The sequence below is a fragment of the Melopsittacus undulatus genome, chromosome 2 (genome assembly GCF_012275295.1).
Source record: "Melopsittacus undulatus isolate bMelUnd1 chromosome 2, bMelUnd1.mat.Z, whole genome shotgun sequence".
In the NCBI taxonomy this organism is placed as follows: Eukaryota; Metazoa; Chordata; class Aves; order Psittaciformes; family Psittaculidae; genus Melopsittacus; species Melopsittacus undulatus.
The window spans coordinates 61,525,803-61,552,701 of record NC_047528.1 but is presented as its reverse complement, the minus strand read 5'-3'; the positions used below and the strand labels follow the sequence as shown (position 1 = coordinate 61,552,701).

Below are 26,899 nucleotides of genomic sequence, written 5' to 3'. Positions count from 1 at the left end.
AGATGGAGACTTGGCATGACACAATTTTCGTGGAACAAGACTGTGAACTTTGATGGGTTTGTCCTCTTCTCGACAGTGTCAGTTTTTTACAGGGTGAAAGGAGGAAGTGGTTTGCCAAGTCACTTTTTTTTTTTTTTTTACATAATTTATCACAACTACCAGTAATAACCGCAGGGAAAAGATGCAGACAGTGAGTACTCAGTGTAAAGCTGTATATGGGAAAGGCTGCTCACTGTGGACCAGCTGCCAGCGAGGCTGCACCCTGCCAGTAAGTGTCCACACAGTCTCTGGGGCTGAGGGTTGGGCTGTTGCATCTTCCTGAGGGCATGTTGTGCTGCTTTCCGAACTGACAGCTGGGCATGGAGTTTTACAGTCTTTTAGCTGTTCACAGGGAAATTCTTAGGAGCAGGAGCCATGCATGAAATGGTGATAAATGGAGTTAGGAAGAGGGTAGATAATTTTTATTAGTACTGAAAGGAAGTGGTACCAGTAACAGAGCTTTGGGCAAAGTCCTTCATCATTCTTGAAATGTGTAGAGGTGTCCTCGTATTCCCAGTAGATTTTTATCTATTGCTCATCTGCAGTGTTTTTTTGGACACTATTTTGTCCCCACCCAGAACAGAGGTTTTGTGGTTGGTTTGAAGATACCCCGTTGCTGACAGAGGTTTCTTGAGCAGTGCTGGCAGTAACTGAGGAAGAGGACACGGAGTAATTGAAGCTGGAAGTGTGATTCCAGTGGAAGGAATAATTTTGTCTCACCTGTTTCAGAAATTACATCACTTCTGGCACCATTTGAGGGAGTCTTTATCTTCAGAAGTCAGTCACTTTTCCAGTGAAGCAGACATTTTACGGTAGGGCAGCTGAGTTTTTTTGGTTTAAGGCTTTTGTGCTAATTCTTGAATGTTTTCATGTGCCTTAAAATATTATAAAAAATCCATATGAGATCATATTTTTTTGTATTTTTGTGGTGAATCTAAAAATAATCTTCTCAAGCTGAAGGCAAGGGGAGTGATGTTTCCATTTTACATTATTCTGAGTTTCCAGTATGAGTTAGATTAACTTCTTTTGCACTGTGAACTTCCTTCTCAGTATGTATTTTTCTGCATGGGTGTGGATTACAAGTTTTAATAACTCTGAAACCAAAATGTATATACTTAAAAATTAAGATTTTTTTTAAGTGGCTGAAAATTGCACCTTGTCTGTTTCTTGAGTGTTTTTATGTCTTCAGCTTTATTTTTCTAGAAACATGAGCTACTTTGCATATTTTGCTTTTGAAAGTACACTTTTGCTTATACTAAAAGCCATCAGACTGCTAGTCTCTGACCTTTTAAAGATGATAATCTCTAGGGAACCACTGCTTTCTACTTTTCTTGGAAATGCTGGTCAGAATATAGGACACAGGAATATAGTTCTCAGTATATCTGATTTCCTGCGCTATCTCAAGTGTTTTATCTGTGCTCCTAGTGCCTCCTTCCCTTTCCTTTGTAATGTGTTTCCCCTGCCTTCTTTTTTGGGAAGTAGGGTCTGTTTGAGGTGGCTATGTGGTATGTTCTAAGACGTACAACCAAGATCATTGCTTCTTGCCTGCTAAATTGACTGCCCTTCACCATTCAGTTCATTGTTACTCTTACAGCCAGCAGCATCCAAAGTCTCTGGTACTACCTCGGGAGCTCAAGGCTGGGTAGTCCTTCTAAAACCTCAGCACTTGGAGCTTGAAAGTAGTGTCACCTACTGCTTTGGCAGTCATATTTGGTTGTATGTCATGAGATGGTGGTACCTTCAGGTGTATGTACTTTGTCAGGCACTGGCACCTCTTTCATCCCTCTCAAGGGGAGCATGCCATCTTCTCTCTTTGGCAGTTTAATTTCACTAAGTGTAAAGAGCACAAAATCTGGATGAGAGGCTTTTCTTTCCCTACTTGCAATGTAGTGGTAGTCATCTGAAAATTATATTTGTGAGATGGAAAACAAAGGGGACAGGAGAATAACTGCTGGGCAGTCAACAGAGTTGACAGAGCGGTTTATAGGCTGCTGTGGTGTTGTTTGCATTTGTTTAACTCTGATGAGTTGTGTTTTGGAAAAAAACTGAAGACTTACTAATACTCCATTCCTTCAGCGAAAGGGTACAGTCAATCTGGGGACAGTTTTGAGATCTCCCACTAGCACTCCAGCAAAACCAGGCCTCAGCAGTTGCTCATCTGGCACAGCTTAGTCGGCATTTCTGCAGCCTGGGAAGGGCTTGCTGCTTCAGGGGCACAAACCTGGCTATCAGGGTAGGAAGTTCCCCAGGTTATCTGGGGCAGCACATCTCCAGGCAGTTTCCTTCATTTGCCACCAATTTTCAGGTTCTGCTTCTGCCTTTGTTTTTTCTAGAGGCTTCCTCAGTCTTTTGTAGCACCTATTGGGGAACATTCAATCACCCAGAAAGCCAGCTGACACCGGTGCTTTTTACCCCCATTTCCAAAGGCATTTTATCCCATTATGGTAAAGTAAACTTTCTGGATATATCTTCAGTAGTAGGGTGCAAGTAGAAGTCAACTTGTTTAAACATAAGACTTTCGAGTCTTCTTTTTCAGACTTAGTATCTTTATGCATTATAAACAAAGTGCTTAAATGTAAAAGTGTATTTCTGGCTGGGTTTGAAAGCCTCTTGGGGAGAAGCTTTTAATTCCCAGGCAGTAAATTACTCTGAAGGGAAGGCCCCATATCTGGAAGTGAACATTGGGAATTGCTTGTGTTTTACCACGTCGTAGGCTATGAAGATTAATCTAAACTCTGAATTTGCTGTCTTTAAAACCAGTCTTACTCCATCTTTTCAGTGTGGGTTCTGTCCCCCCACCTCCTTTCTCTTTTTTAAAGATGTTTATCCTGTTTTTCAGGGTTCATATGAGTAATTCTACCCATCTTAGAACTTCAACTGCTTGCCCACTAGTTCATAACTTCTTTTTTTAAAGAAGCTTATGTACAAATGTCAGGACAAAACTGATTCATGCTGTGTCATATGGTTTGTTCTTAGCAACCTACTCAGGCATTGATCATCCACTGATTAACAGCGTAAGTTTGTAGCTGTAACGCTAACCTGCATCTTCAGCTGCTGGACTCTCATTCTTCTCTGCTCTCAGTTTGGCCTGAATTATTAATGCGTATGTGGGTTAATCCGTACCTCCCTCTGGCTGTAGGGACAAATATCGGCACTGAGAAAGAAGGCAGCATTTTCCCAGTAGAGGGAGGTATTGTAAAGGTTAGCGGAAGCAGGATTCCACTTGCTGAAGAAAAATGTGCCTTTTGCAGGGCGTTTTTAGCTGAATTTTAGGAATTTGTGGGGCAGCATGTGCAGAGAGCTTGGAGGAGGCAGCCAAAAGATCTTGCTCTGCATTCGGGTAGACAGAAGCTTTTCCTCTTCTTGCTTTTATATTTTATTACTGGAATAGAATTAGTTAGAATGAGAGCAGGGACCTCTGCCTTGCCATACCAAAACTTTGTGGGCCACCTGCAGTGGAGGTAGAGATGCCTTTGGTACCACCAGGGTGAGAAGGGACCCCTATGCTCACCACAACAGCCCCCCTGTCTTCCTTCTGCCCCCTCAAACGTTAAAGGACTTGGGTAGGTTGAGTGCATTACAGCTCTGAAGGGTGCTGAGCACTCCATTATGTAGAGTTTTTTTACACTGCATGGCAGGGACATGCAACCACAGAATAGGTTTAAAAAAAACCCAGTAGCTCCTGCTGAATTGCAGCAAATGTGCTTGGTCAGCTGGAGCACAGACAAATCCAGAGCACTGCTTTGCCTGTTCACGTGGATGGTTCAAGTGCTTCAGTACTTAGCCTAATCTGCAGATTAAAGGTGCATGCTTCAGAATTCATTGATCACTAAGTAGAACAGGACAAGAAACATCAAAACAGATGTTGGAGTCACATTAGAGAAGGGAGAAAATGTGCAATTAGTGAATTATTTAACTCCTTGAATCAACAATTTAAGCTGCTGTGAAGATTTGAAATTTTATTTTCAAAGTGTGTGTCCTTAGATTTGTGGCTTGATTTCCCTCCCCTCATTTCCTTCCATCACCACCTGCCCTAGCAGGCACCCAAGGCACAGTACACTATTCACTGACACCCAAACCCGTCTGTGGGGACTGGCCTCAGCAGCCTATTTCAGAGAATCTGAAATAAAGCTTCATTTGTGATTGGCCCATTGGTTTTGTGCTTTGGGGGTTTTGCAAAACTACGGAAGGGTTATTGCCACCTTCCTTTGCTTGCTTCATGGAGTCCTGTGCATTCCCACTGATGTACGAGCCTTTCCTTGGTTTTAAAGACTGTTTTTCTTCCAGACCTTGTGAAAAATAGTACAAAACTAAAGCTCTTGGACACATTCTTCTGGAAGCTCATCCCAGTGATAAGCTATGTGAGCAACAGGGGATGGAGAAACATGCTTCCCCACTGCAGTCACCTTTTAACTGTGTGCATGCTATGGCACTCCTGTACTCTTTTTATAATGTTCTTCTGATTTTTTGACCATTTATGCTGCCTTGAAAACAGCTTTTTCTGTCGCTTTGAAAGTCTTCAGCTAAATTTGATTGGTATCTGTGGTTTCTTCAAAGCTTAAAAAAAGAAACAAAACAAGAATGTGTCACTGGAGTGGAAACAAGATCAATCACATTGATAAAGGCTTCTCTGTGTGGAATGAAAGCTAAAGCTTTGTCTTTCCTGGTTTCTGTAGTTAATGTGCATTCTCTGAAAATACAGACTCATGAAGAAATGTACTGAATTTGAAGTGCTTTGTATTTTTTGTTATTCCTAAATTCAACTACATGGTTTCCAAAAGCATCAGGGATTATTGTTTGCATCATGGATTATTGTTCACATCCCTTTGAACGCAGTGAAAAGTAACCAGACATAACCTGTCTTAAAGGCATTTTAAATTGCAAGATTCTGCTGAATACCTACAGTCAGTAGAAGAACAGTACTCTCAGACATTTGAGAGAGTGCACTTCAGGCCTGGTATATCAAGATAAATGCTTTGTGGAGCTGCAGTGGAAGCACAGCCATGAGCCTTGTCCCATGTAATAAAAAGTTATTTATTGCTTGGGATGAAGGAAGGACTGCATAGTTTCTGTCTAGGTTCCACCTTTTGCTGCTTAGACATAAGTGTAAGCAAAATGCTGATAATGCCAAGCTTATCCATCAGACTGCAGTAGCAGTATTAGCTTTCTCTGGGGGCGGGAGGAAGATCAGTTGCATGAGTGAAGAGGCATGCACTAGAAAGCGAAGAGTGAAGCTTCAAAGTACAGGACATAGAAGGCGGCTGCATGCTACCGGTAGTAGGAAAAGCTGTGGTAACTTGGCTGGCCCTCAAAAATTCTGACGGAATGTGAAAGGTCCGAGTGGCCCCGTCCCACGCGAGAAGAATGTAATCTCTCAAAAAGGAATTATAAACAGCAGATAGGGGTTGGAAGGTAAAAGGGGATGTGGGGAACAGGAGGCACTCGCTGGGGAAGATCATCTTCCTGTAGAGCAAGGTCTGCCTGAGTTTGCTTTCTGACTGAGGTTGAGGTTGCTGAGGTTGCTGACAACCTTTAAGTGAGTTAGTGGAGAAATGCTATTTACATTCTCAAACATCTCTTCAGAAAACACCCTTACAACAAGTATTTGCAACTCAGAAGTTAGGGTTTGGCTGTTTGAGCAATTTCAGATTTGAAACCTCATGTCTCATAAGGATTGGTGGAGGATCCCACAGGACAGAAAGGGAGTCTTGTTTGGATTTCTTCTTGTAGAAAGCATTTAGCTTGTTCTCACATCCTCCAAGAAAGTATTATGTGAATCATCTCAGACCCCTGTTGGAGTTTACTGAAGAAGCCTGTGCAGTGATGACTCTGGAGCTGACTTCCAGGTCCCTTTTAGAAAACTAACCATCTTGCCCTCCTTTATTTTGAGGTAGATTTGGTCTGTATAACAAACAACTAATTTCTGTGTCTGCACTTTTTGTATTCCTTCTATTTACAGGCTCTGTCTGGTGGCATGGGTTTTAAATTCTAATAATACTGGTTTGGTGCAGCTCTGGTTTCCAAGTATGTTTCAGTAAAAGCTGTTGTTCCATAGGATCTCCAAGCACAGCGCCTGCTTGTGCACATAGACTGTAGTTTTAATGCTATGCACTTAATACTAATGCATCTTGCAGCAAAGTGGGTTGAAGACTGTTCCTTTAATTTTTGGTAGACTTACGTTATGATTAATACAAAAGTACTCAGTGTACATTGAAGAGATTGCTGTGTAGTGAGTAAAAATTTGTAGGTAATAGCTCAATTTCATTAGTTTACAAAGATCTTCACAGCAAAAAATCCACTCTGTCTGTACTTTTTAGATCATTTTGTTATTATATAAAATTGATTGTATGGGCAAAGATAAATCATTGCTTCACTGATATTTAAAGCACAGTAAAAACTGGTGGTAATATGTAAAAGCTGCTGTGCCGTGAGCATCTGTCATCTGCCATCCTTAACCCCCACTTGTAACAGCATTAACTTTTCATTGAATCGCTGATTGACTGTGTGCATGGAATTGGCTTTTAATTATGTTTAAGCTTATCCTAATGCGTATTGAGAAACAATTTTAAATACTTTGTTTGAAACTGGAATGCAGCGTGTTTAGGCAAATATCATGACTGTTCTCTCTTGTCTTCTAAGGACCATAGCTCAGATGTGTAGCTCTTGTTGACATTTCAGTGTGTGTAACCTTCTAATGTCATGTAAATCACCTTGAATTTCTCCAGCCATTATCTGTTTGGCATGTTATGCGATTCCTTTTCCAAAACAATTTCTGTTATTTTTCCATTGTGTGACACTTTATGTTCTATGTTGATGACATTCCAGGCTGAAGCACACTGATGGTGTTACATAAAATTACTCTGCTTGTGCTCAGTCTGGTAATCCTGGTGTCATGTGGTGTACTCAGTATTACATGTTATGCTTTTCTTCATTACAATAACTCAAAAATGCTCTTACATGTATTCTGTTACAAAATAACCACTTCAGTGATGAACTGTGAAATTCACACTATATAGACCTCGTTTCCTATCGTAGTCCAGTCCTTGCAAATGGATAGATTTCCTGGCTTTTATTAAGTTCATTTAAAAACAACACAACACAGAAGTAAAATCTCTGACTTAAGTTTTTGTTTGTATGTGCTGAGGATAATGTTGAAGAAATTGTAAAAATTTCTCAGAAAGTTGTAAGCTCTTTTGAAGCCTCCTTTTGGGTTGAAACAAAGGCTTTTATTACTGAAAACTTACAAAGTGAGATTAGACACAGAGCTTGCAAATCCCTGCTAGTCACCTTTCCTGATTTACAGGAAACTATAAGCACTTTCATTCCTGTTTTACAATTACAGGGGACACTCCATCACTACAGAATCCCAAGGGTTGGAAGGGACCTCGAAAGATCATCTAGTCCAACCCCCTGCAAGAGCAGGGTAACCTAGAGTACATCACACAGGAACTTGTTCAGGTGGGCCTTGAATATCTCCAACATAGGAGACTCCACAACCCCCCTGGGCAACCTGTTCCAGTGCTCTGTCACTCTTACAGTAAAGAAGTTCTTCCTGATGTTAACGTGGAACCTCCTATGCTCCAGTTTACACCCATTGCCCCTTGTCCTATCACTGGATACCACTGAAAAAAGCCTAGCTCCATCATCCTGACACCCACCCTGTACATATTTGTAAACACTGATGAGGTCACCCCTCAATCTCCTCTTCTCCAAGCTAAAGAGACCCAGCTCCCTCAGCCTCTCCTCATAAGGGAGGTGTTCCACTCCCTTAATCATCTTTGTGGCTCTGCGCTGGACTCTTTCAAGCAATTCCCTGTCCTGCTTGAACTGAGGGGCCCAGAACTGGACAAAATATTCCAGATGCAGCCTCACCAAGGCAGAGTAGAGGGGGAGGAGAACCTCTCTTGCCCTACTAACCATACCCTTTCTAATGCACCCTAGGATGCCATTTGCCTTCTTGGCCACAAGGGCACATTTCTGGCTCATGGTCATCCCCCTGTCCACCAGGACCCCCAGGTCCCTTTCCCCTTCACTCCTTTCCAGCAGGTCAACCCCCAACCTGTACTGGTACATGGGGTTGTTCTTCCCCAGATGCAAGACTCTACACTTGCCCTTGTTGAATTTCATCAAGTTTCTCCCTGCCCAACTCTCCAGCCTGTCCAGGTCTCACTGAATAGCAACACAGCCTTCTGGTGTGTCAGCCACTCCTCCCAGTTTAGTGTCATCAGCAAACTTGCTAAGGGTACACTCAGTTCCCTCATCCAGGTTGTTGATGAAGATATTAAACAGCACTGGTCCCAGCACCGACCCCTGAGGGACTCCACTAGTCACAGACCTCCAGCTAGATTCTGTGCCATTGACCACAACTCTCTGCCTTCTTCCTTTCAGCCAGTTCTTGATCCATCTCACTACCTGATCATCAAGCCCACAATTCCTTAGCTTATCTATGAGGATGCTGTGGGAGACAGTATCAAATGCCTTACTGAAATCAAGAAAAACCACATCTACCGCTCTACCATCATCCCTCCACCTAGTTACTTCCTCATAGAAGGCTGTAAGGTTGGTCAGACATGACTTCCCCCTAGTAAAACCATGTTGGCTGCTCTTAATGACCCTCTCATCCTTGATATGTCTAGAGATGGTGTCAAGAATAAGTTGTTCCATCACCCTTGCAGGGATGGAGGTAAGGCTGACAGGTCTATAATTGCCCGGGTCCTCTTTCTTGCCTTTCTTATAGACTGGTGTGACATTTGCCATCTTCCAATCCTCAGGCACCTCTCCCGTTTCCCACGACTTACCAAGGATGATGGAGAGTGGCTTAGCAATGACCTCCACCAGCTCCCTCAGCACCCATGGGTGTATTCCATCCAGACCCATAGATTTATAGATGTTCAGATTGCATAGCTGATCCCTAACCCAATCCTCATCAACCAAAGCAAACTCCTCCTTTGTCCTGACTCCTTCTGGGGCTATAGGAATCTGGGACCCCCAGGGAGAGTCTGCAGGAGTAAAGACAGAGGCAAAGAAGGCATTCAGCACTTCTGCCTTCTTTATATCCTCTATCTCCAGGGCACCCACCTCGTTCAGCAGTGGGCCTATATTGCCTCTTGTGTTAGTTTTATTCGCTATGTATTTGAAGAAGCCCTTTCTATTGTCCTTAACCTGACTAACAAGATTAAGTTCAAAGGAGGCCTTAGCTGTCCTAATTGCCTCCCTACATCCTCTAACAACTGTCCTATATTCCTCCCAAGTGGCCAGCCCCTCCTTCCATAATCCATAGATTCTCTTTTTCCACGAGTTTGCCCAGCAGTTCCTTGTTTAACCATGTTGGTCTCCTAGCTCCCTTACTTGATTTCCTACCCATTGTGACACTCTGATCCTGAGCTTGGAAGAAGTGGTCCTGGAGTGCTGACCAACTATCTTGAGCCCCTTTACCACCTAGTACCCTTTCCCATGAGACTTCCCTTAGCAGTTGATTGAAGAGGCCAAAGTTGTCCCTTTGGAAATCCAGAACTGTGGCCTTGCTAGGTATCCTATTCCTCCCACACAGGATCCTAAACTCCACCATCTCATGGTCACTGCAGCCAAGGCTGCCATTGACCATCACCACTTTAACCAGACCCTCCCTGTTGGTGAGTACTAAATCTAGCAGCGCTCCTCTCCTAGTTGGTTTGTCCACCATTTGCATTAAGAAGTTATCGTCAATGCACTGGAGGAACCTCCTAGACTGTGAATGATTGGCTGTGTGAGTCTTCCAGCAAATATCGAGGTAGTTAAAATCCCCCATGAGGACTAAAGCATGTAGTCATGAGGCTACTTTCAGTTGCCTGTAGAAAGCCTCATCAACTCCTTCGTCCTGATCAGGAGGTCTATAATAGACTCTCACAGCTGTATCACCCGTACCAGCCTGTTTCTTAATTTGTACCCACAGACTTTCCACTTGCTCCTCATCTGCCCCTGGACAAAACTCAATACATTCTAGTCGCTCTCTCACATAAAGAGCGACTCCATCACCTCGCTTTGCTCACCTATCTTTCCTAAAAAGGACATAGCCATCCATGAGCACATTCCAGTCATGTGAGCTGTCCCACCATGTCTCTGTAATTGCCACCAGATCATAACCTTTAGACTGCACACAGACTTCTAACTCCTCCTGGTGTACAGGCATTTCAGGGAGCGAGCAGAGCATGCTGATGGCACCCTTGGGAGGCAGGAGGCCTTCTGGTCTTCATTAATACTAGAGCAATGCCCCACTAGTTCAGACCCAGCTACAATCCCCTTGCACTTTGAATCTAACCTGAAGCTCTGTGAGTGAGCTCTGCTAACTCTTGTCCTAGTACCCTTTTCCCCCTGCAGGACAGGGTCTAAACTATCCTTTCCCACAAATGAAACAATAGATTGATAGTCCTCCCTAGTCCACCATCCTTCAAGCCCTAGCATGTTTCTCTTGGGCTTGTCCCTAACAGGCCCAGTTATATCCCCTTCCCCCTTCATATTTAGTGTAAAGTCCTGTCAATAAGCCCTGCTAACTCCTGCCCCAAAACCCTTTTCCTCCTCTGGGACTGGTGTATCCCACCTGCCACCAGCAAACCTGGTGTCATATAGCAGCCCATGATTGAACAACCCAAAACCCTGCCTTTGGCACCAGTCACGTAGCCCTACATTAATCTGCAGACTCTTCCTATTTATCTCTTCACCCTTGCTTGTAACAGGTACGGAGGCAAACACCACTTGCGCTCCAGACCCTTTAACCAGCCGTCCCAGGGCCCTGAAGTCTCTCTTCATTGCCCTTGCCCTCCTTGTAATAATTTCATCACTGCCAATCTGAAAAACCAGCAGCGGATAGTAGTCAGAGAGCTGCACCAGATCAGAGAGTTTCTTTTTAACATCTTTAATCCGAGCCCCAGGTAGGCAGCAGACTTCCCTGTGGGAGGGATTTGGTTGACAAATACTCACAGTGGTTATGTTTTGATAGCTGAGAGTAGGAAGAAAAATACATTGTGGTTTTCTTCTGATTTTCATGATGGGTGGAAAGGAGCAATTCCTGACAAGCACAGTGCTATTAAGTTTCCAAAAGAGTATTTTAATGCCGGGTACTGGAGTGACTTGCAGCACACTTTGTTGCATTGATCTCCCTCTAACAATTTGCTCGGATGCTTGAGTAACTGAATTTTCATAGTGCTAACGACTTTCTTCTTGTCATAAATCACATTGTGAGAGATTTAACAGCTCATTGCAGCTCTGGAGGCTCACAGCAGGCGCTGGGAGAGCCGCTTACTTTGCACAGCACACGGCAGGCTGGCGGCTGGTGGGGCAGCGGGAGTTTGACAGAAGCTGTAGGGAAGCCGGTGAGCTTGTGGCAGACATCCCTTAGGTGTGTTCAAGTGATAAACGAAATGTGGTGCCCTTCGGGAGGGTGTGTACCTAAGAGGAACAGGAAGCCGAGCAGCGGCTGCCTGCCCGCCTGCCTGCAGAGGTTGGTAGCTCCGGCGGGTGCAGGTGTGCTGACACGCCGCTGAGCCTCTTCTTTCCAGGCATCTTGGCAGGCAGCGCTCCTCAGCAGCAACATCTGGAAGAGGCGGGGAAGAGGGGGGGAAAAAGCCCAACCCAAAGCCAAAACAACCCCCCCTTAAGAAAAACAGCCCTCCAGGTAGAGAAATATGATGGCCTTGAAGCTGAAAGAGTTGTCACAGTCAGGTCTGTACAGGAGGAGACGGGATCGCCCTGATAGCGTGGGACTGCCCGGGTCGCACGAAGAGAAGCTGAGGTGAGTGCGAATTGACGAACACCGGCAGGGCGCCAAGCCCCTCTCGGAGGAGTGATTGATTCGGTGGCTTTAGCAAACAGAATGCAGACACGGCTCTCGAGAGTCCCTGCAAAGCACATGGATTGAGAAGCAGTCCCAAAGCCCCATGGAAAAAAAGCCCAATGGAGGGATAACAGGAGGCATATGGTGACCTTGTAGGTTTTGGTGATAGTGAGACTCCGTTCCCTGGCTCTGGGAAGGGCAGTTGTTAGCCGGTGGTTGCTTCTGAACCCATTCCGACAGCCAGCACTCGCAAGTAAATAAGTTTCCACAGCCTGACAACTTTGCTAGGTCTGTTTTAAAGTCAGTTTTGGGTCATTCAGGTGCTGCAGGTTGTGCAGCTTCTTGGGGTCTTGGTGCAGCCTGTCCGCTTGGCTGGTTTAGCTGTGGAAGGGCTGGGGAAGCTGCTGGGCTCTGGCTTTCTTCATGGGGGGTTCTTTGTTGTGGAAAGGGCTTTAGACAAAAGAATGCAGCAGGACCACTTAGCCTGACCTTATCCAGGAAGGGTGACCAAAAATTGGAAATCCATTTAACATCCAGGGTTATCTTCCTGATGCTACGTGCCTTTTGGAAGGGTAACAGCACATTTTCAAAAAGCCTCTGTTTGGAGCAAGGAGATTAAAGAATTGTTGGTAACCTGAGCAAGTGCAGACACCAGACAAGAAAGTTAAAATGCAAAGGTGTTTTTCTAAGTGTGTTTGGTGTGAAAGCAATCTGTCCTGCTTCCAGCTGCTCGGAAAGGGATCCTTGTGTAAATGCTGACAAAAGCCTCAGTGGAGAGGAAGTACTTCCTATCTCCTAATGCCTGTTTTCTGGTTGTATTTTTAGATTGTTTTTGGTTGATAGTGTTTGTGCATTGGATTGAAGTGCTTGTGTAATATGAAGGGGTTTTGTTACTGCACTTTCATTACCCGAGTTACCAGTTTCAGAAGGATGGGTATTCAGATTTGGGGGATTTAACCTTTTGTTATAAATCAGCACTTCAGTTAGAAGTTATTGTGTAGGATTCTAACCTGAGATCTTTGCCATGGGGTATCAGAAATATCAGGTCAGTTCTAGGAATGTGTTAACTTGCGGGTCTGATAGGTGAGATTGGTGTTTATTTATAGCATTAATAATTAATCTATTTCCTAGATACATTTCTTATAGCATTAGCAGTATATATTATGTTGATATGATTATATAGATAGAATAATACTCAGACTTAGTACAGTAAGAGATGTACGGAGATTCTTGACATTTTAATGTTTAGTTTCTCTTATACAAAGCCTTCAGTGAGGAAGAATATATCTTTTTAGGGAAGAGACAGATGCTTTTTAAAGCACATAAATAAAAATCAGTGCTAGCTTTCTATGGTTGTGTTGCTGTTCTCTTACTTGTATGCATGTCCAAGATGGGGATGAGGCTCTTACTGGGCTGGGTGGGATGAGGGGGTTGTCTGTACCAGTCTAAATGTTTGATCCTCTCCTGAGCCTCTTCTGGTTAAAGATGAGAAATATGTGAAACAGGGATGGGCCTTGAGAAATAAACAAGTTAGAGGAAATAGTAAATCAGGGGACTTATGAATCAGCTCAAGGCAGGGTAGTGGAGGTAAAGAAGATTGATAGAGCATTGGGTGAAATGATGCTCCTAGAGCAGAGGGACAACCGGTACCTGAAGACAGAGCTGCTTTTGTATTTGCTAAGAGTCTAACCTAGTTCTAATTCATACTAAACTTTGCTCCTTCCTAACCCATTTTGTGACATTTCAGTGTGTTGCCAGGCAACCTTATTTGTCATTTTTACTGCATTCTCCGTGACAAAAGGCAGTGGTATTGTAAATGCAAAGTAATGACAGAACAACCGGGCAAAGAGCAGTCAGGAACAAAGAGAAAAAGTTCTATTGTTTTCTAAAACTTGAGACCTCCAGCTTTTCTTGTGTGCTCTCCCTGGTCACACTTAGGTGCCTGTCCTTAGCAAGTACTTTCAGAGTATCTAGAGTCCACAAGAAAGACAAGAGGTTTCTTTCATGTCTGCTAAATATAGCTTGCCATCCTCCATGGCTTTGCAATACCCTCCCATAGTTTCTCTCTTCAGTTCTTTGTTCTAGTTCCTTTATATTTCATTTTACATACATATTAATCCACGTGTGCTAAATAATGTCAGCCCTCAAGGAACAGTTCACTGAAAGCTGCTTTCTCCGTTCAGGTATCATATTTTTCTAATCCTGGGCCAAAATGTACTCAGGATGCCAATGTCCTCAGGGTATCCTATGAGAATTTCTGTATTTAAAAAAGAATTGAAATCAAAATCACCCTTAGTTAAAGTAATACATGGTATCTGTTGGGTTTTATTTTACAGCTTTTTACACTTCAGTCCAGTATGGGATTTCTATCTCTCCTGCCCTTTTTGAGGTCTTTTGTCTCCTTTGGTAACAGATTCCTGGGATCTAGGCTGGGGTATTCCTCTGTTAAGGAACAAACCAGCAGTAGGTAAGCAGCAGATTCCCCCTTTGTCTTGGCTGCAAGGTCCTTGGACTGCCTGCTCTGTTGCTGCAAGCACCACTGTAATTGCGACTTCTGGGTCCAGGCATCACAGCAGGAGCTGGACAATGCTCAGTTGGATGGGGATTTGTGTGCCCATAAACTGTGGCCAAGACGAAACCAAATACTGACAATGTCAGTGCTGCAAAGCAGCTCAGGGTGGGGCTTGGTGTCAAAATCCTGCCTTCGCTCATTCCTGGGAACATCAAGGTCGTTTGTACTTAAAATGCCTGAGATTACTTATAATGAAGAGACTGTAAAGCAATGCACTGGAACTCCTAAATGTGTACAGAGAGTATGTTTATCATATAATATATCACATATGTTTTATTTTCCAGGAACCAAAATTTCTTGAAACAATTTACAGTATAAAAACAATTTCCTGTGTTGACATAGCTTCATGATGGGTCGTGTGCTGTGGGACTCTGAGCCTCACAACAGGCAGGCGAGCCTTAGCCTCTGCGTCTGTGTCCACTGATGTCACTTCACCCAGAGGTTTGACCCCCATCATTGTCTTCTAGATTTGCTGTTCATTTTATGAGTAGTCAGTCTCTATGCACACATCTCTGTGCACTCAGTCTTTTGCAGGAAGGACCGTAGGAATATCGTTTGGCTCTTTCCATGAAGTTTTATAGGTTGTCAGGTTTCCATTTACAGTAGAAGCTCCTAAATAAATGTTTAAAAGTCTCTCCAGACACCTCTTGCTCTAGCAAGTAGGTGCCAGGTCATCTTGAGGGGAACTCATCTCGCGCAGCTGTGGCTGTCTGCAGGGCCTGATTCACTAACAGCAGATCTTACTTTAGTGCCTGGTTTTGCTAATTTTGCCCACCAGTTACTGTGGTTCCTTGTGCTGCTGTGGAGGGAGTTCTATGCCTCACAGTGCAGCCACTGCCCTGCTGCAGGTTACAGGCAGGTGCTTGATGCTACCTCACCAGCCTTTGTTGCAGGTGGGTGAGTAGCTGAGCTGTCCCACTGGCAGCAATGAGGACCTGTAGGGGCTGGGAAGGACCACCAGAGCCCATCTGGTTGAGGAGGGTGAGGGCATTTCAAAGGACGCTACCCGTAGCCATAAATAGCAAGCCCTAAGCTCAACTTTGTCTGGAGTAGGTATCTCTCTTCACAGAATTTCAGAACAGTTGGGGTTGGAAGTGACCTCTGGACATCATCCAGTCCAACCCCCAGCCAAGGCTGGACCACCTAGAGCAGGTTGCACAGAATCATATTCATGTGGCTTTTGAATGTCTGTAGCGAAGGAGACTCTACAATCTCCCTGGGCAGACTGTCCCAGTTCCCCATCACTCTCAAAGTAAAGTAATTCTTCTCCATATTCAGGTGGAACTTCCTATGTTTCAGTTTGTGCCTGGTGTCCCTTACCCTATTGGTGGGTACAGCTGAATAGTCTGGCTCCATCTTCATGACACATGCCCTTAAGATGTTTGTGGCGTTGATAACATCCCCTCTCAGTCTTTTCTCCTCCAAGCCAAACAGGCCTTCATCATTTGAATACCGTAAGCTAAGGCTCAACACAAACTCAAAGTATTTGCCCAGTCCAAATGCCCAGCCTTTCCTCATAAGAGAGATGTTCCAGACCCCAGTCATCTTTGTGGCCCTCTGATGGACCCTCTGCAGTAGCTCCTTGTCTTTCTTGTACAGAGGAGCCCAGAACTGGACACAGTATTCCAGCTGCAGCCTCACCAGGGTTAAGTAGAGGGGCAATATAACCTCCTTTGGCCGCACTCCTCTCGGTGCACGCCAGGATACTATTGACCTTCTTGGTCACATCGGTGGCTCATGGTTAACTTGTTGTCTTCCATGACCCCCAGATCCTTCTCTGCAGAGCTGCTTTCCAGCAGGACAGCCCCTAACATGTACTGGTGCATGGTGTTCTTTCCTCCATGTGCCTAGAGATGACATATGGGATGAACTGCTCCATCACCTTTCCAGGGATGGAGGTGAGACTGAGTAGCCTGTAGTCTCCTGTGTCCTTCTTACCATTTTTGAAGATTGGAGTGATGTTGGCTTTCCTGCAGGCACCTTTCCTGTTCTCCATAACCTTTCAGAGGTGATGGAGAGTGACTTAGCAGTAATATCTGCCAGCTCCCTCAGCAGTCATCGGTGCATCCCATCGGGACCAATAGATTTGTGTGCATCAAGTTTGCCTCAATGATCTTGAACCCAGCCCTGCTCGATCAAGGGAAGGTCTTCCTTTCTTTAGACTTTCTCTCTTGTCTCCAGGGTCTGGGATTCCTGAGGACTGATCTTAGCAGTAAAGACTGAAGTGAAGGCATTAAGTAACGTAGCCTTCGCTGTATCCTTCATCACCAGGGCACCCACCTCTTTCAGCAGCAGGCTCACATTTTTCCTGGTATTCCTTTTGCTGCTGATGTAGCTGAAGTAGCCCTTATTGTTGTCTTTGACATTTCTTGCGAGATTTAATTCCAGGTGGACCTTAGGCTTTCTCATCACATCTTTGCATACTCTGACAATGTTATTTTCCGCCTAAGTGGACTGTTCCTTTTTCCATAACCTTAGTTCCTTCTGTTGAGTTTTATCAGAAGCTACTTGCTAATCCATGCAGTCTCCTGCTCCCTTTGCTCCATTTCTTACTCATTCTCCTTGAGCTTGGAGGAAGGGATGCTTGAATATTAACTAGTTCTCTTGGACCCTACTTTCTCCCCCTACCTCTTAGAGTCCTATCCCATGGGATTCCTCCAGGTAGCTCCTTGAAGAGGCCAGGGTTGTAACTATTTCTTGCCTTGCTTCCTCCATGCAGGAACCTGAACTCCACCATCTCATGGTTACTGCAGCCAAGGTTACCCCCAGCCTTTACATCCCCACATCCCTAGCCAGTCCTTCTTTGTTAGTACAAGGTGCAACAGCACACTTCTCCTCTTTGACTCCTCCACCACCTGTGTAAAAAAGGTTACTATCAGTGCTTTGCGGGAACATCCTGGACTGTATGTCTTTCCAGCAGCTATCTGTGTTGTCTTTCCAGCAGGTATCATGGTGGTTGAAGTCCCTCATAAGAGCCAGGGCCTGTGAGGTTGCTTCATGCTGTCCATAGAAGACTTCACTGACTTTCTCTTCTGGATCTGGTGGTCTGTAGTAAACACCACAACTGTCACTTGTGTTAGCCCCTGCTTTAATTCTCACCCATAATTTTTTTACTTATTCTCCAACCACCTATAGTCAGAGTTCAGTATGTTCCAGTTGTTGTCCTGTATCAAGAGCAACTCCACCACCTCACCTTGCTGGCCTGTCTTTCCTAAGGAGTACATAGCCATCCGTGACAGCACTCCAGTCACGCCAGCTATCCCATCGTGCCTCTGCAATTGCAGTGAGATTGTGACTGCACACTGATCTCTTAATTCTTCCTGTTTATTCACTGTGCTGAATGCGTCAGTGTACAGACATTTCAGAGAGGTAATCGAGCGTGCAGGTTTCATAGGTGGCGTGCAAGAGGATCCACCATGGCCATAACACACGTGTTCCCCTGTTTGAGATAGGCTCACCAATGCATAGACCTTAACTACATGGGATGCTCCCCAGGTGCAGACCTCAGAGTGCAGGGGACTACCTGGCACCTTCATTTCCCCTCTGTCTGCAACAGATGCAGGAGTCATTGAACTAAGTGCAACCTGAGAAATCTGCTTGTCAGAGCAGAGGGGAAGCTATATTGATTTGGTGGCAAAAAATGACATTTCTGATAAATCTTGTCCTGCCTTGTCTTTAGAAATTGCATGTAACAAATTCTGATGGTGTGCTGAGCTATTCTTTCTTGCTTTTCTCAGCAAACAGGATGCAAAGGAAATTGTACACATACATTTATGATTAATCATTAGGAGTCACTTAACAGTATGCTTGCTATTTTTGCTCTTTTTTCCTTCTCATCCCATGGTCTTTGTAAAAATAGAATGATTCCTTTGAAAAAAATTACACCATTAATTTCCAAAGCTCAGTACAAGGTAGTGGGAAAAGCAGGGGCAATTATATATTCTTTTTTTGACAATTAAAGTTAATTTGGTCATTGCTGTCCATAGCTCTCTTTTCTAAGTTCATGTGGGTTCAAATGTGATTAAAATTGTGGCTAAATTTTGAAGAGGTTAGTATCAAGTTCTCACCAAACAGTACATTTTTAGCATTTGCAGCAAATAAGCATTGGCAAGCTTCAGTCAGTGGCTGTCAGTTACTCAGCTGGTTCACTGCTCTGTTCTCTTATGCAGAAAGCGCTGTAGATGTTTTCTGCATGAATAGGTTTGAAGTATCTGCCTTGTTTTGCTCTCTGCTGCTGATGCTGATGGGTACATCTGTATAAATAGGTGCAGGCAATCTTATGCTGGGTCCATCCAGGCTCCCACCTGCCTTTGGGCTCTGACTCCAGGCTGGAAGGCATGTGGATGTGCCCCAAAACTTCATGCACAAAGACTCCCTCGCAGATGAAATAGGAGACAAAAGCACATTCTTACGTCTCACTGAGCCTTGGGGGGATAGTCTCTGCACAGCTAAGCTCGTAGGTGATATAAAATGAACAAATGAATAAAATCCCCCAAACATCAGCGATGCGGTAGGGCCGAGTGCCTTCCCTTTCCTTATGAGATGCTGCATTTGGGAGCTGTGCGAGGTCACAAATCTCAGCCTGCCATCAAAACCCCACGTGTACCAGACATCCAAGGTGGGCAGCTGTTTCTAGCCACATTTTCCCCCTGAAGATGTCCTGCTCATCCTGGGAGGGAGAGAAGATGATGCTGGTCAGGGGCTGTCTGGAGAACCAGGGAACCTGTTGAGCTTTCAGATGTCTTAGAGTACTGAAAGCAGAAAGATCTGTCTGCACCTCCTTGAGTTTTATTTCCAAAGTAACATTTCTTAGTAGCATCACAAATGTTAATATTTATATAGCCACTTTCTGTAAGTATTTTTTTTTACTTGCTCACTGTGCCAGTGTCAGCAGGTAAAGCCATAATTATTCAATACATTGGTAAAAAAAAAGTGACTAATATATTAAACCAGGAAGAGCTTGAAAATAAATGTTATGTCACAAAATACTACACTTCTTCATTTGTGGCGGTTAGAAACTCTGCTGGAATAGTAGAGAGTTCAAGCCTAGAAATACTCATTTGAACCAGGTGCTTGGGAACTCTTAAAAGCACTTTGTCTCACTTGACAAGGGGATTTGTCCATGTAAATGTAACCCTGATTTATTATTATTAATTATAGTAACTTCCATACAGAAAAAAAAATGTTTTATGGTTATATTTAATGTTGCAATACTTAGAATTTGTGCTGAGCCTTAGCTTGAGACATCCAAATAACTGGAGGCGTTACTCTTCATTTGTGCTGTACTTCTCATTGCTCTAGGGGTTAAAATAACTCATAAGAAACACACCCTTTTCTTCTTGCCTTCCTTCTCACCCCTTGTCTCCTGTGTTGCATAACAACTCCTAAGCAATTTTGTTTGGCTTTCTCACCTGTCTATCACTTCCCATGACTCCAAATGACTGGAGGTGGCTGCTTGGGTAACAGAAACTCAAGCAATTCCTGCTGTTCCTTTTAGACTTGCCTCATTATAATAATGTATGATTTCAGTAAATCATTAAGCTTTAATGATTACAGCAATTAGGTTTTTAATCGCTTTCTCACAAGATTAGCTGTCTGAAGATAAATTGTAGGGTTTTTTTTCCCTGCCTTTGCTTTCATGTGTTTTGATAACACCTAATCAGAGGTGTTCCCTACAGAAAATGTACCGTGATTGCTCATTATTCTTTATTATAATTAAGCATTGCTTGATGCAGTCTCTCACACTGAAGTGAAATTAACCACAGAAGTATTCTGCAGAGGAGATAAAAACTAAATTATGCCAATGTCACTACTTAATAAAAATTACCAGCTTGCAGGCACTGGGGAGAACGAGCTGTAAGTTTGGGTTCCCTTCCTCTCTGTTTTGTTTTACTGTGGTCTCTGAGTTGCTCTGGAAGATACAAACCAAAAAGACATGGTGTCCTCAAGAGGACTGTGAGCTTTACACATGATGCTCTCCAGACATGGGAACAGCTCCGGCTTGCCAAGTTATGTTGCCTTTGATGGTGGTCAAAAGCTGATGTGTGTGGAGGGAGGTAGAAGGAAAGAGTGGGCCTTTTATGGGAGTTCTGATGTCCTCAACATAAAAAGGACATGGAACTGTTAGAACAAGTCCAGAGGAGGGCCACTGGAGCACCTCCTGTATGAAGACAGGCTGATAAAGTTGGGGCTGTTCAGCCTGGAGAAGGCTGCATGGAGAACTCATAGCAGCCTTCCAGTATCTGAAGGGGGCCTATGGGGATGCTGGGGATGGACTATTCATTAGGGACTATAGTGACAGGACATGGGGTAACGGGTTAAAACTTAAACAGGTGAAGTTTAGATTGGATATAAGGAAGAAATTCTTTACTGTGAGGGTGGTGAGGTACTGGAATGGGTTGTCCAGGGAAGCTGTGATTGCTCCATCCCTGGCAGTGTTCAAGGCCAGGTTGGACAGAGCCTTGGGTGACATGGTTTAGTGTGAGGTGTCCCTGCCCATGGCAGGGGGGTTGGAACTAGATGATCTTAAGGTCCTTTCTAACCCTAATTATTCTATGATTCCCTTGGTTGCAATCCCAGTTTACTACCAGCTGTGGCTCAGAGACTTCCTACAGAGTTTACTAAGCACGAGTGGTGCTCTGAGTTTTCATGTGTATTATCTGATGCCCTAATGCACAGGACTCTGTGTTTGTTTTTTTTCTTGATTTGATTTGTCATAGCAGCTTTAGTCATTATTCAGTTTTTATCTTTGTATCTGCCAGCTTTGTAGAAACTTCAGATTGTAGTTAGTTCCTGGTAGCATTCTGAAATGATGGTTTCATGTATGACACTCTGTGAACAGTGATTCTGGATGACACTGCTCAGCTTTGCCAGAAGATCGTAAGTTATCCTGCCATAATTTACCCGATCCTGGGTCTTTATGTATCAAGGAGCTGAAGCTTCATGAGCCTTTTGTCCAACAAGAGAAATGTGGTGTATGACTTTTGTGAAATATTTCCCTATAGATTTTGTGCTTTTTTTGTCTGCTCTGATGGCCATGGTAGACCTAGAAGAAAATTAATTACAAGCTATCAGCTATTGGCCTCAAAGGCAGTAACATACTCACAGAGCAGACACAGCCAGCAACATCTGTCAGCATTTCTCAGCTGTGCCTTTTAAAATGAAAGATTAAAAAGATTCAAGCTGTTGCAGCAATGAATGAATGGATGAAGGTGGAGTCGATGTGAAATGGCATTTGTCTTTTCCAGTATGTTAAACCTGTGCATGCCACGCTCTTCATAGAGCGTAATGTTCCCGATCCCAAGTTGAGTCTACCTCTTGAACTCTGTTTCTATGCAGCTATTGGAAGAATATTACCCACTCAGAGTCATGACTTAAAACTGCCCTGCCTGGTCCCCTTCTTGTTCCAGTATGGAAAGTTTGCATTGAAAGTGGTTTGAATTGCTTGATGTTTGGCTTTTCAGTTGTTGTCTGGCACATTTCTCCTCGCTGACTTCAGAAACTGAAGCATATGCTGTATTATATTTCTGATATATTAAACACTCTGCTTCTGTTATATGTATTAAAAGGACATGATAGCAGTCCAATTCCAGGATAGGATATCTCCATGAGTTACCAGGTTGCAGGTCATGAATTTTGCCTGAAGTGTACATGTAATTGCTTAGTTTTCAACTACATTCCTTTCAAAAGCTAATGCTCAAATTACTGGCTACCCTTATTTAGCAAAAAGGGAAGGAGGTTTGGCATGGCTTGAAGCCCTGTGATCCAAAGCACAAAACCCCGTCCTTTTCCCTTTGGTTCTGTTCTGCCAAGCAAATAACCTGTGCTGCTCCTTCAGATAATTCCAGCAACATGCTGTTGCATGGGATTACTTTTACATCTTCTCTCACAAATCTTTTATGTTATAAGTGTTCACTCCTGCTTTACTCATTCAGGATTAGTTAGTTGTTGGGATGAAAAACGTTACTTTAAAAAACCTTGTAATAGTTACCAAAGCCTTTGCTTTGGAAAATGTGTGGAAGTTTTGCTTTGCACTAACTGGAATTCATTCATGCTTACTTGATAGGTCTGCTACTACTATTGAATAGCTAATAAAGTGCAAGATGAAGACCTTCAATTTGTATTACCCAGAATGTTAAGAGCATCACAATGAAATATGAAAGCAATGCTATTTTGTACTAGCTTTATTTGTCGATACATTAATCGTGCTTGACTCTTAGGAACATAAATTGCTTCTAGTTATTCTCTTTTGGCTGTTGAATATTATGACCATTATTTAATCCCACAGTGTTAACTGCAGGTGGCTCAGCTGTCTGCTATCCTCTGCTAGTTTTAAAGCTTGGTAATGCTGCAGTGAATGTAGAAAGAGAAAAATGTGAAATGAAAACCTGGAATGACTAATAATTACAATTTAATATGTGTGAGAGAGAAGAGCAACAGCTGAGGAGATGTTTACCTCATTCTGCATCTCCCCAAAACAAATTAATTCAGGCAATGAAAAGCTTTGCACTTCCTCATACAGCAGAGAAAAATAAACTTGATGAAGGTGAAAAATGGTTCAAGAGGTTATGTTGCTTGCAATGGAGATTAATAGCAATACTCAAGAGGAAACTTGGAAGTGACGTGCTGGTTAATAAAGCTGTAGCTCAGTCCTTAGTATGGTGTCTCCAGTGGAGATGTTGCTATAATAAGGATGTGAGCCAGGAAGCCTGGTGTTGCAGTTAACTGTACCCTACAAGGAACTGCATGGACGTATTGGAAATCTCTCCTGGTAGCTGGGGTGTTATGTTGAGTCATGGTATTAATTATAGCTCCTGGATAAACCACTCATGTCATGGTGTTTGGCTTGTGAAAATACCAGTTCTGTCTAGTGTGGGCAAATGGTTAAGGCAGGAGCAAACACCGGCATTTGCCATTACATTAAGGATTCGATGAAGGATTTTTGATGGATTTCAGTGACAGATGACATGGACTGGATATTGGTGTTAGGAAACTGTTAGTCTGAAGACTATAGGTAGCTGTAGAGAGCAATAAGGTTCCCTCTGAGCCTTCTTTCTCCAGACTAAAAACCCCCAGTTCCCTCAGCCATTCCTCATATAGTTTGTTCTCCAGACTGTTCACCTTACTGCCCTACTCTGGACCTGCTCCAGTGACTCAATAGCTCTCTTGCAGTGAGAGGCCCAGAACTGAACACAGTATGTCAGGTGCAGCCTCACCAGTGCCAAGTACAAGGGGGCAGTTGCTTCCCTGGTCCTGCTAGCTATGCTATTTCTCATACAGGCCAGGATGCTGTTTTCTGTCAGAAAATGCAATTTCAAACATTTTTCCATCTTTGAACTTTAAATCTGAACCTTAACCAAGGGAGAAAAGAGCACATGTATACTGAGTTACAATTTACTTGCAGTTGCCTGATTACACTCTGTTGTGCCTCCCTTGATTTTTTAGTGATATTATTTCTACCAGTATAAATACTATTCTGTTCAAACACTTTCAGATTTTAGAACTGACTGACCTTGGTTTTGTGTTCACTGTGTGCATGTCCAAACAGAAGGATGCTTTTGAGCTTGGTGAGCCTGATCTTGTCTTACTGGTCTTGAAGAGCCAGTTCTTTTCAGTTCTTTTCACACATTTGCTGTGCAGTCCCCAGTATTGAGTAGCTGACCTTGTTCATTAGTCTTAAATGGGAAATGTGATATAAATGTTGTTATATGAAATGCATCTTTAAAATGTATTGAGTTGGAAGAGTTTGGATACAGTATAGTCATGATAGTGAAGTATATATACAGTCAACTAAACAAGGTGCGTATTTTAGGAGTGACTGGCAGTATGCTGTATCTCATGCAATACAAATTTGTTAGAGCTCTTGTGAGCTTCTTACATGCGATGGGGTGTCCTCTTGTTTTGTTTTTCCTGTCTGCAGAGGAAAAACGTGATGGGGGGAGGAGGGGAGGATGAAAGGGCTGTTTTAAAAAGTATCAGATGTCTGTACACAGAAGTCATTTTTTGTTTTACAAGAAGTAGGGCTTCAGTTGGTGATGTTTGTAACCAGCAGGAAGAAAATCCCATAGTCTTTTTGTAAATATTGCTTACAACAGGAAAGCACTCTTGTTAAATATTTCTCTCCCTTTGCACAGATTCTGTCAAACTGATTTTTTCACTGTGCTTGTGTGGCTGATAAAAAACATTGTGTGGGAAGCTGCTGCTTACCTGTTCATTCCAGTTATGTTCATTTCCTTATGGAGAGATGGAATGTTAACCATCTCTGTTTGCAGAGACCAAAGCATTTTTTGGACATGTTTATACTAGAATAAATTTATAATGAAGTATATGAAACAGCTAGAGTTGCCTTTTTGTTTGCTGTGTTGAAACTCACACCACATAAGCTTAATTATCCTCTTAGTGGTGAAGACTAAAGGTTGAAACTTTCAGGAGCACTCAGAATTCATCTTGGTTTTTTATTGCAGTGGTTTCAAGGTGGTTTTCCATCCTTCTTAATAGAAACAGAAGTTAGAACAGTGCTGGGCACATGTGATAATCATACTGGTAATGTGCATTTTATCATAGAAAATATTTTTTCAGATTGCCTTAGGAGACCAGCTTAACACAGAACTTGTTACGAGATAAACAATTACAGCAACCAGAACCCAAGAGTGTTTTTGCTTCAATTAAATGAAGATGCAAAAAGTCAATTAGAGCTTAAAGAAGTTGGTGGAGAAATCAGTGCAGGGGTCTGCAAGTCCATGCATATTTTGCAGTAAACCTTTATCCTAGTTCTGTATTTTGCATAGCATCTGTGTTAGATGATGTTAGAATGAAATCACCGTTAACCTATGCAGGAAGGGGAGGGATGCATTGTGATTACTTATCCCCTTCAAATAACCCAAAGGGGCACGTGGCCTCCAGACAGTGCCAGTGACGCAGTGATATTTCATGGTGGCACGAGTAGGTTGCCAAGCAGCAGCTGCTTGTGCCAAGCGCCTTGTTTGGAGCTATGACTGCTCAGCACGTCTATTTGTGGCATGGAACGAAGCACTCAGAGGGGCTGGCCAGCCACCGAGCCTTCTCTGTAAGAGTCCCCGTCTGCCTCTGGCAGCCGCCGGCATGGGCAGCTGCATTTGAAAGCTGTCCAGTGAAAGCAGCGTGTGAGCTGGGCAGCAGTCATCCATCGGTGATGGTGAAGCAGTGTGGCTATTTTTGCTGTTGTTTCCCAATGCTCTTCTCCATAGCTGCTGTGGGAGGCGTCCTCTCCCCTCTCCTACCGTTTCCTTTAGCACCTTCCCCACCTTTAGCTTTGGCTTTTGATACAATCCACAGTGTGCCAGGAGGAATCTGTATCTCCTTCCTTCCTAATTACCTTTTCCAGTTAAATACTCAACTTCTCCCTTTTCTGTTCTCCTTAACACTGGTTCCTTAACAGTAGGCTGGTAAGTTTTGTCCCAGATCCCAGGATTGCCCTTGGGAAACTGCTGCCACAAATCAGCAACCCCCTACACACTTCTCGCTCCCAATGGATGGCTTCACCTCAGGGTAACCTAGAATTCCCTAATGAGAATGTCACGTATTTTTAGCAGTGTATTTCAGGTCTTGGCAACGTGCCTCCAGCAAAATGACAGAAAAGATGAGCATGGCCAGCTGCTCTGGATGTGTGGATTACCAGACTTTCACATCAGAAACTGCATTTTTCTTCAATAGCAGAAAGGCCCATTTTAAACTCCTGGCAAACTTCTTTTTTGCTTAATCAGAACCAAATTGTGACTAATTCCACCAGCAGCAATGGTGATATGCTTCAATCAGGCAGCTTCTACTTATTGCGTATATGGAGTACTAGTACCATGAAGGTCTACTTCTTGAAAAAAGCTGGGAAGATTAAACCAGGCTTTGTGGATGGACATATTATTACACTGATTTACGTTATTACTTGCTTTGCTGCAGCCACGCAGAAGACCGCAGAGTGGCAAGCCAAAGAAGCAGGCAAGTATTTTCCTGTTGACCACAAAAGACACACGGCAGCAGAAGTGGCATCCAGTCACCTTGGTAGCCTGTGGAGTGTAGGTTACTTCAAGGACTGAAGTCATCCACCAGGAGCAATAAACTCTTCAGGGCTCTCTGATTCACAGCAGCAGCTTCCCAGGAGAATTGCCTGCAAATGGTCAGTGATAAGGGGAAGAGGCAGATCGACTGCTGCTTCTTATCTTAGTGGCTTGGTGCACTTGCACTTGCATGAATCAGTATGGTTAGTCCACTGCAGTCAGTCTCCCTAGAGTCTGTCATACCCAAAGAAGCTCGACATTGGCCTGTGCAGGACATGTTGGAAGGCAGGATGGAGAGTAAGAGCCTGCATCACTATACCTGCATCTCTGTTGGCAAACATCGCTCTTCCTTGTGCTCCAGAGGACGCAGACACCTTTCTTCCAGCACTGTTTCCTGTCGTGGTGCTCTGGCAAGATCATTGTGGCCTAGGGCTAAAACCTGAGCACTGT

General features: G+C 43.6%; 1 protein-coding gene across 7 annotated transcripts in view; it reads left to right on the top strand.

The window, feature by feature from the left end:
* LIMS1 (LIM zinc finger domain containing 1) overlaps positions 1 to 26,899 on the top strand; it is an 82,251-nt gene that overhangs the window by 32,764 nt on the left and 22,588 nt on the right. Inside the window, exon 1 of one of the 7 annotated variants that reach the window (XM_031051064.2) lies at positions 772 to 851. The exons of 3 other annotated variants lie outside the window; for them this stretch is intronic. Coding sequence is in view for 3 of the 4 variants with exons in the window: in XM_031051065.2 (XP_030906925.2) it covers positions 11,700 to 11,806 (107 nt within the window). In the remaining variant the exon portion in view is untranslated. Of the gene's footprint in view, positions 1 to 771; positions 852 to 11,543; positions 11,807 to 26,899 lie in introns of those variants that run through there. 3 more of the 7 variants (XM_031051065.2, XM_031051066.2, XM_005151352.4) reach the window with 3 other exon arrangements.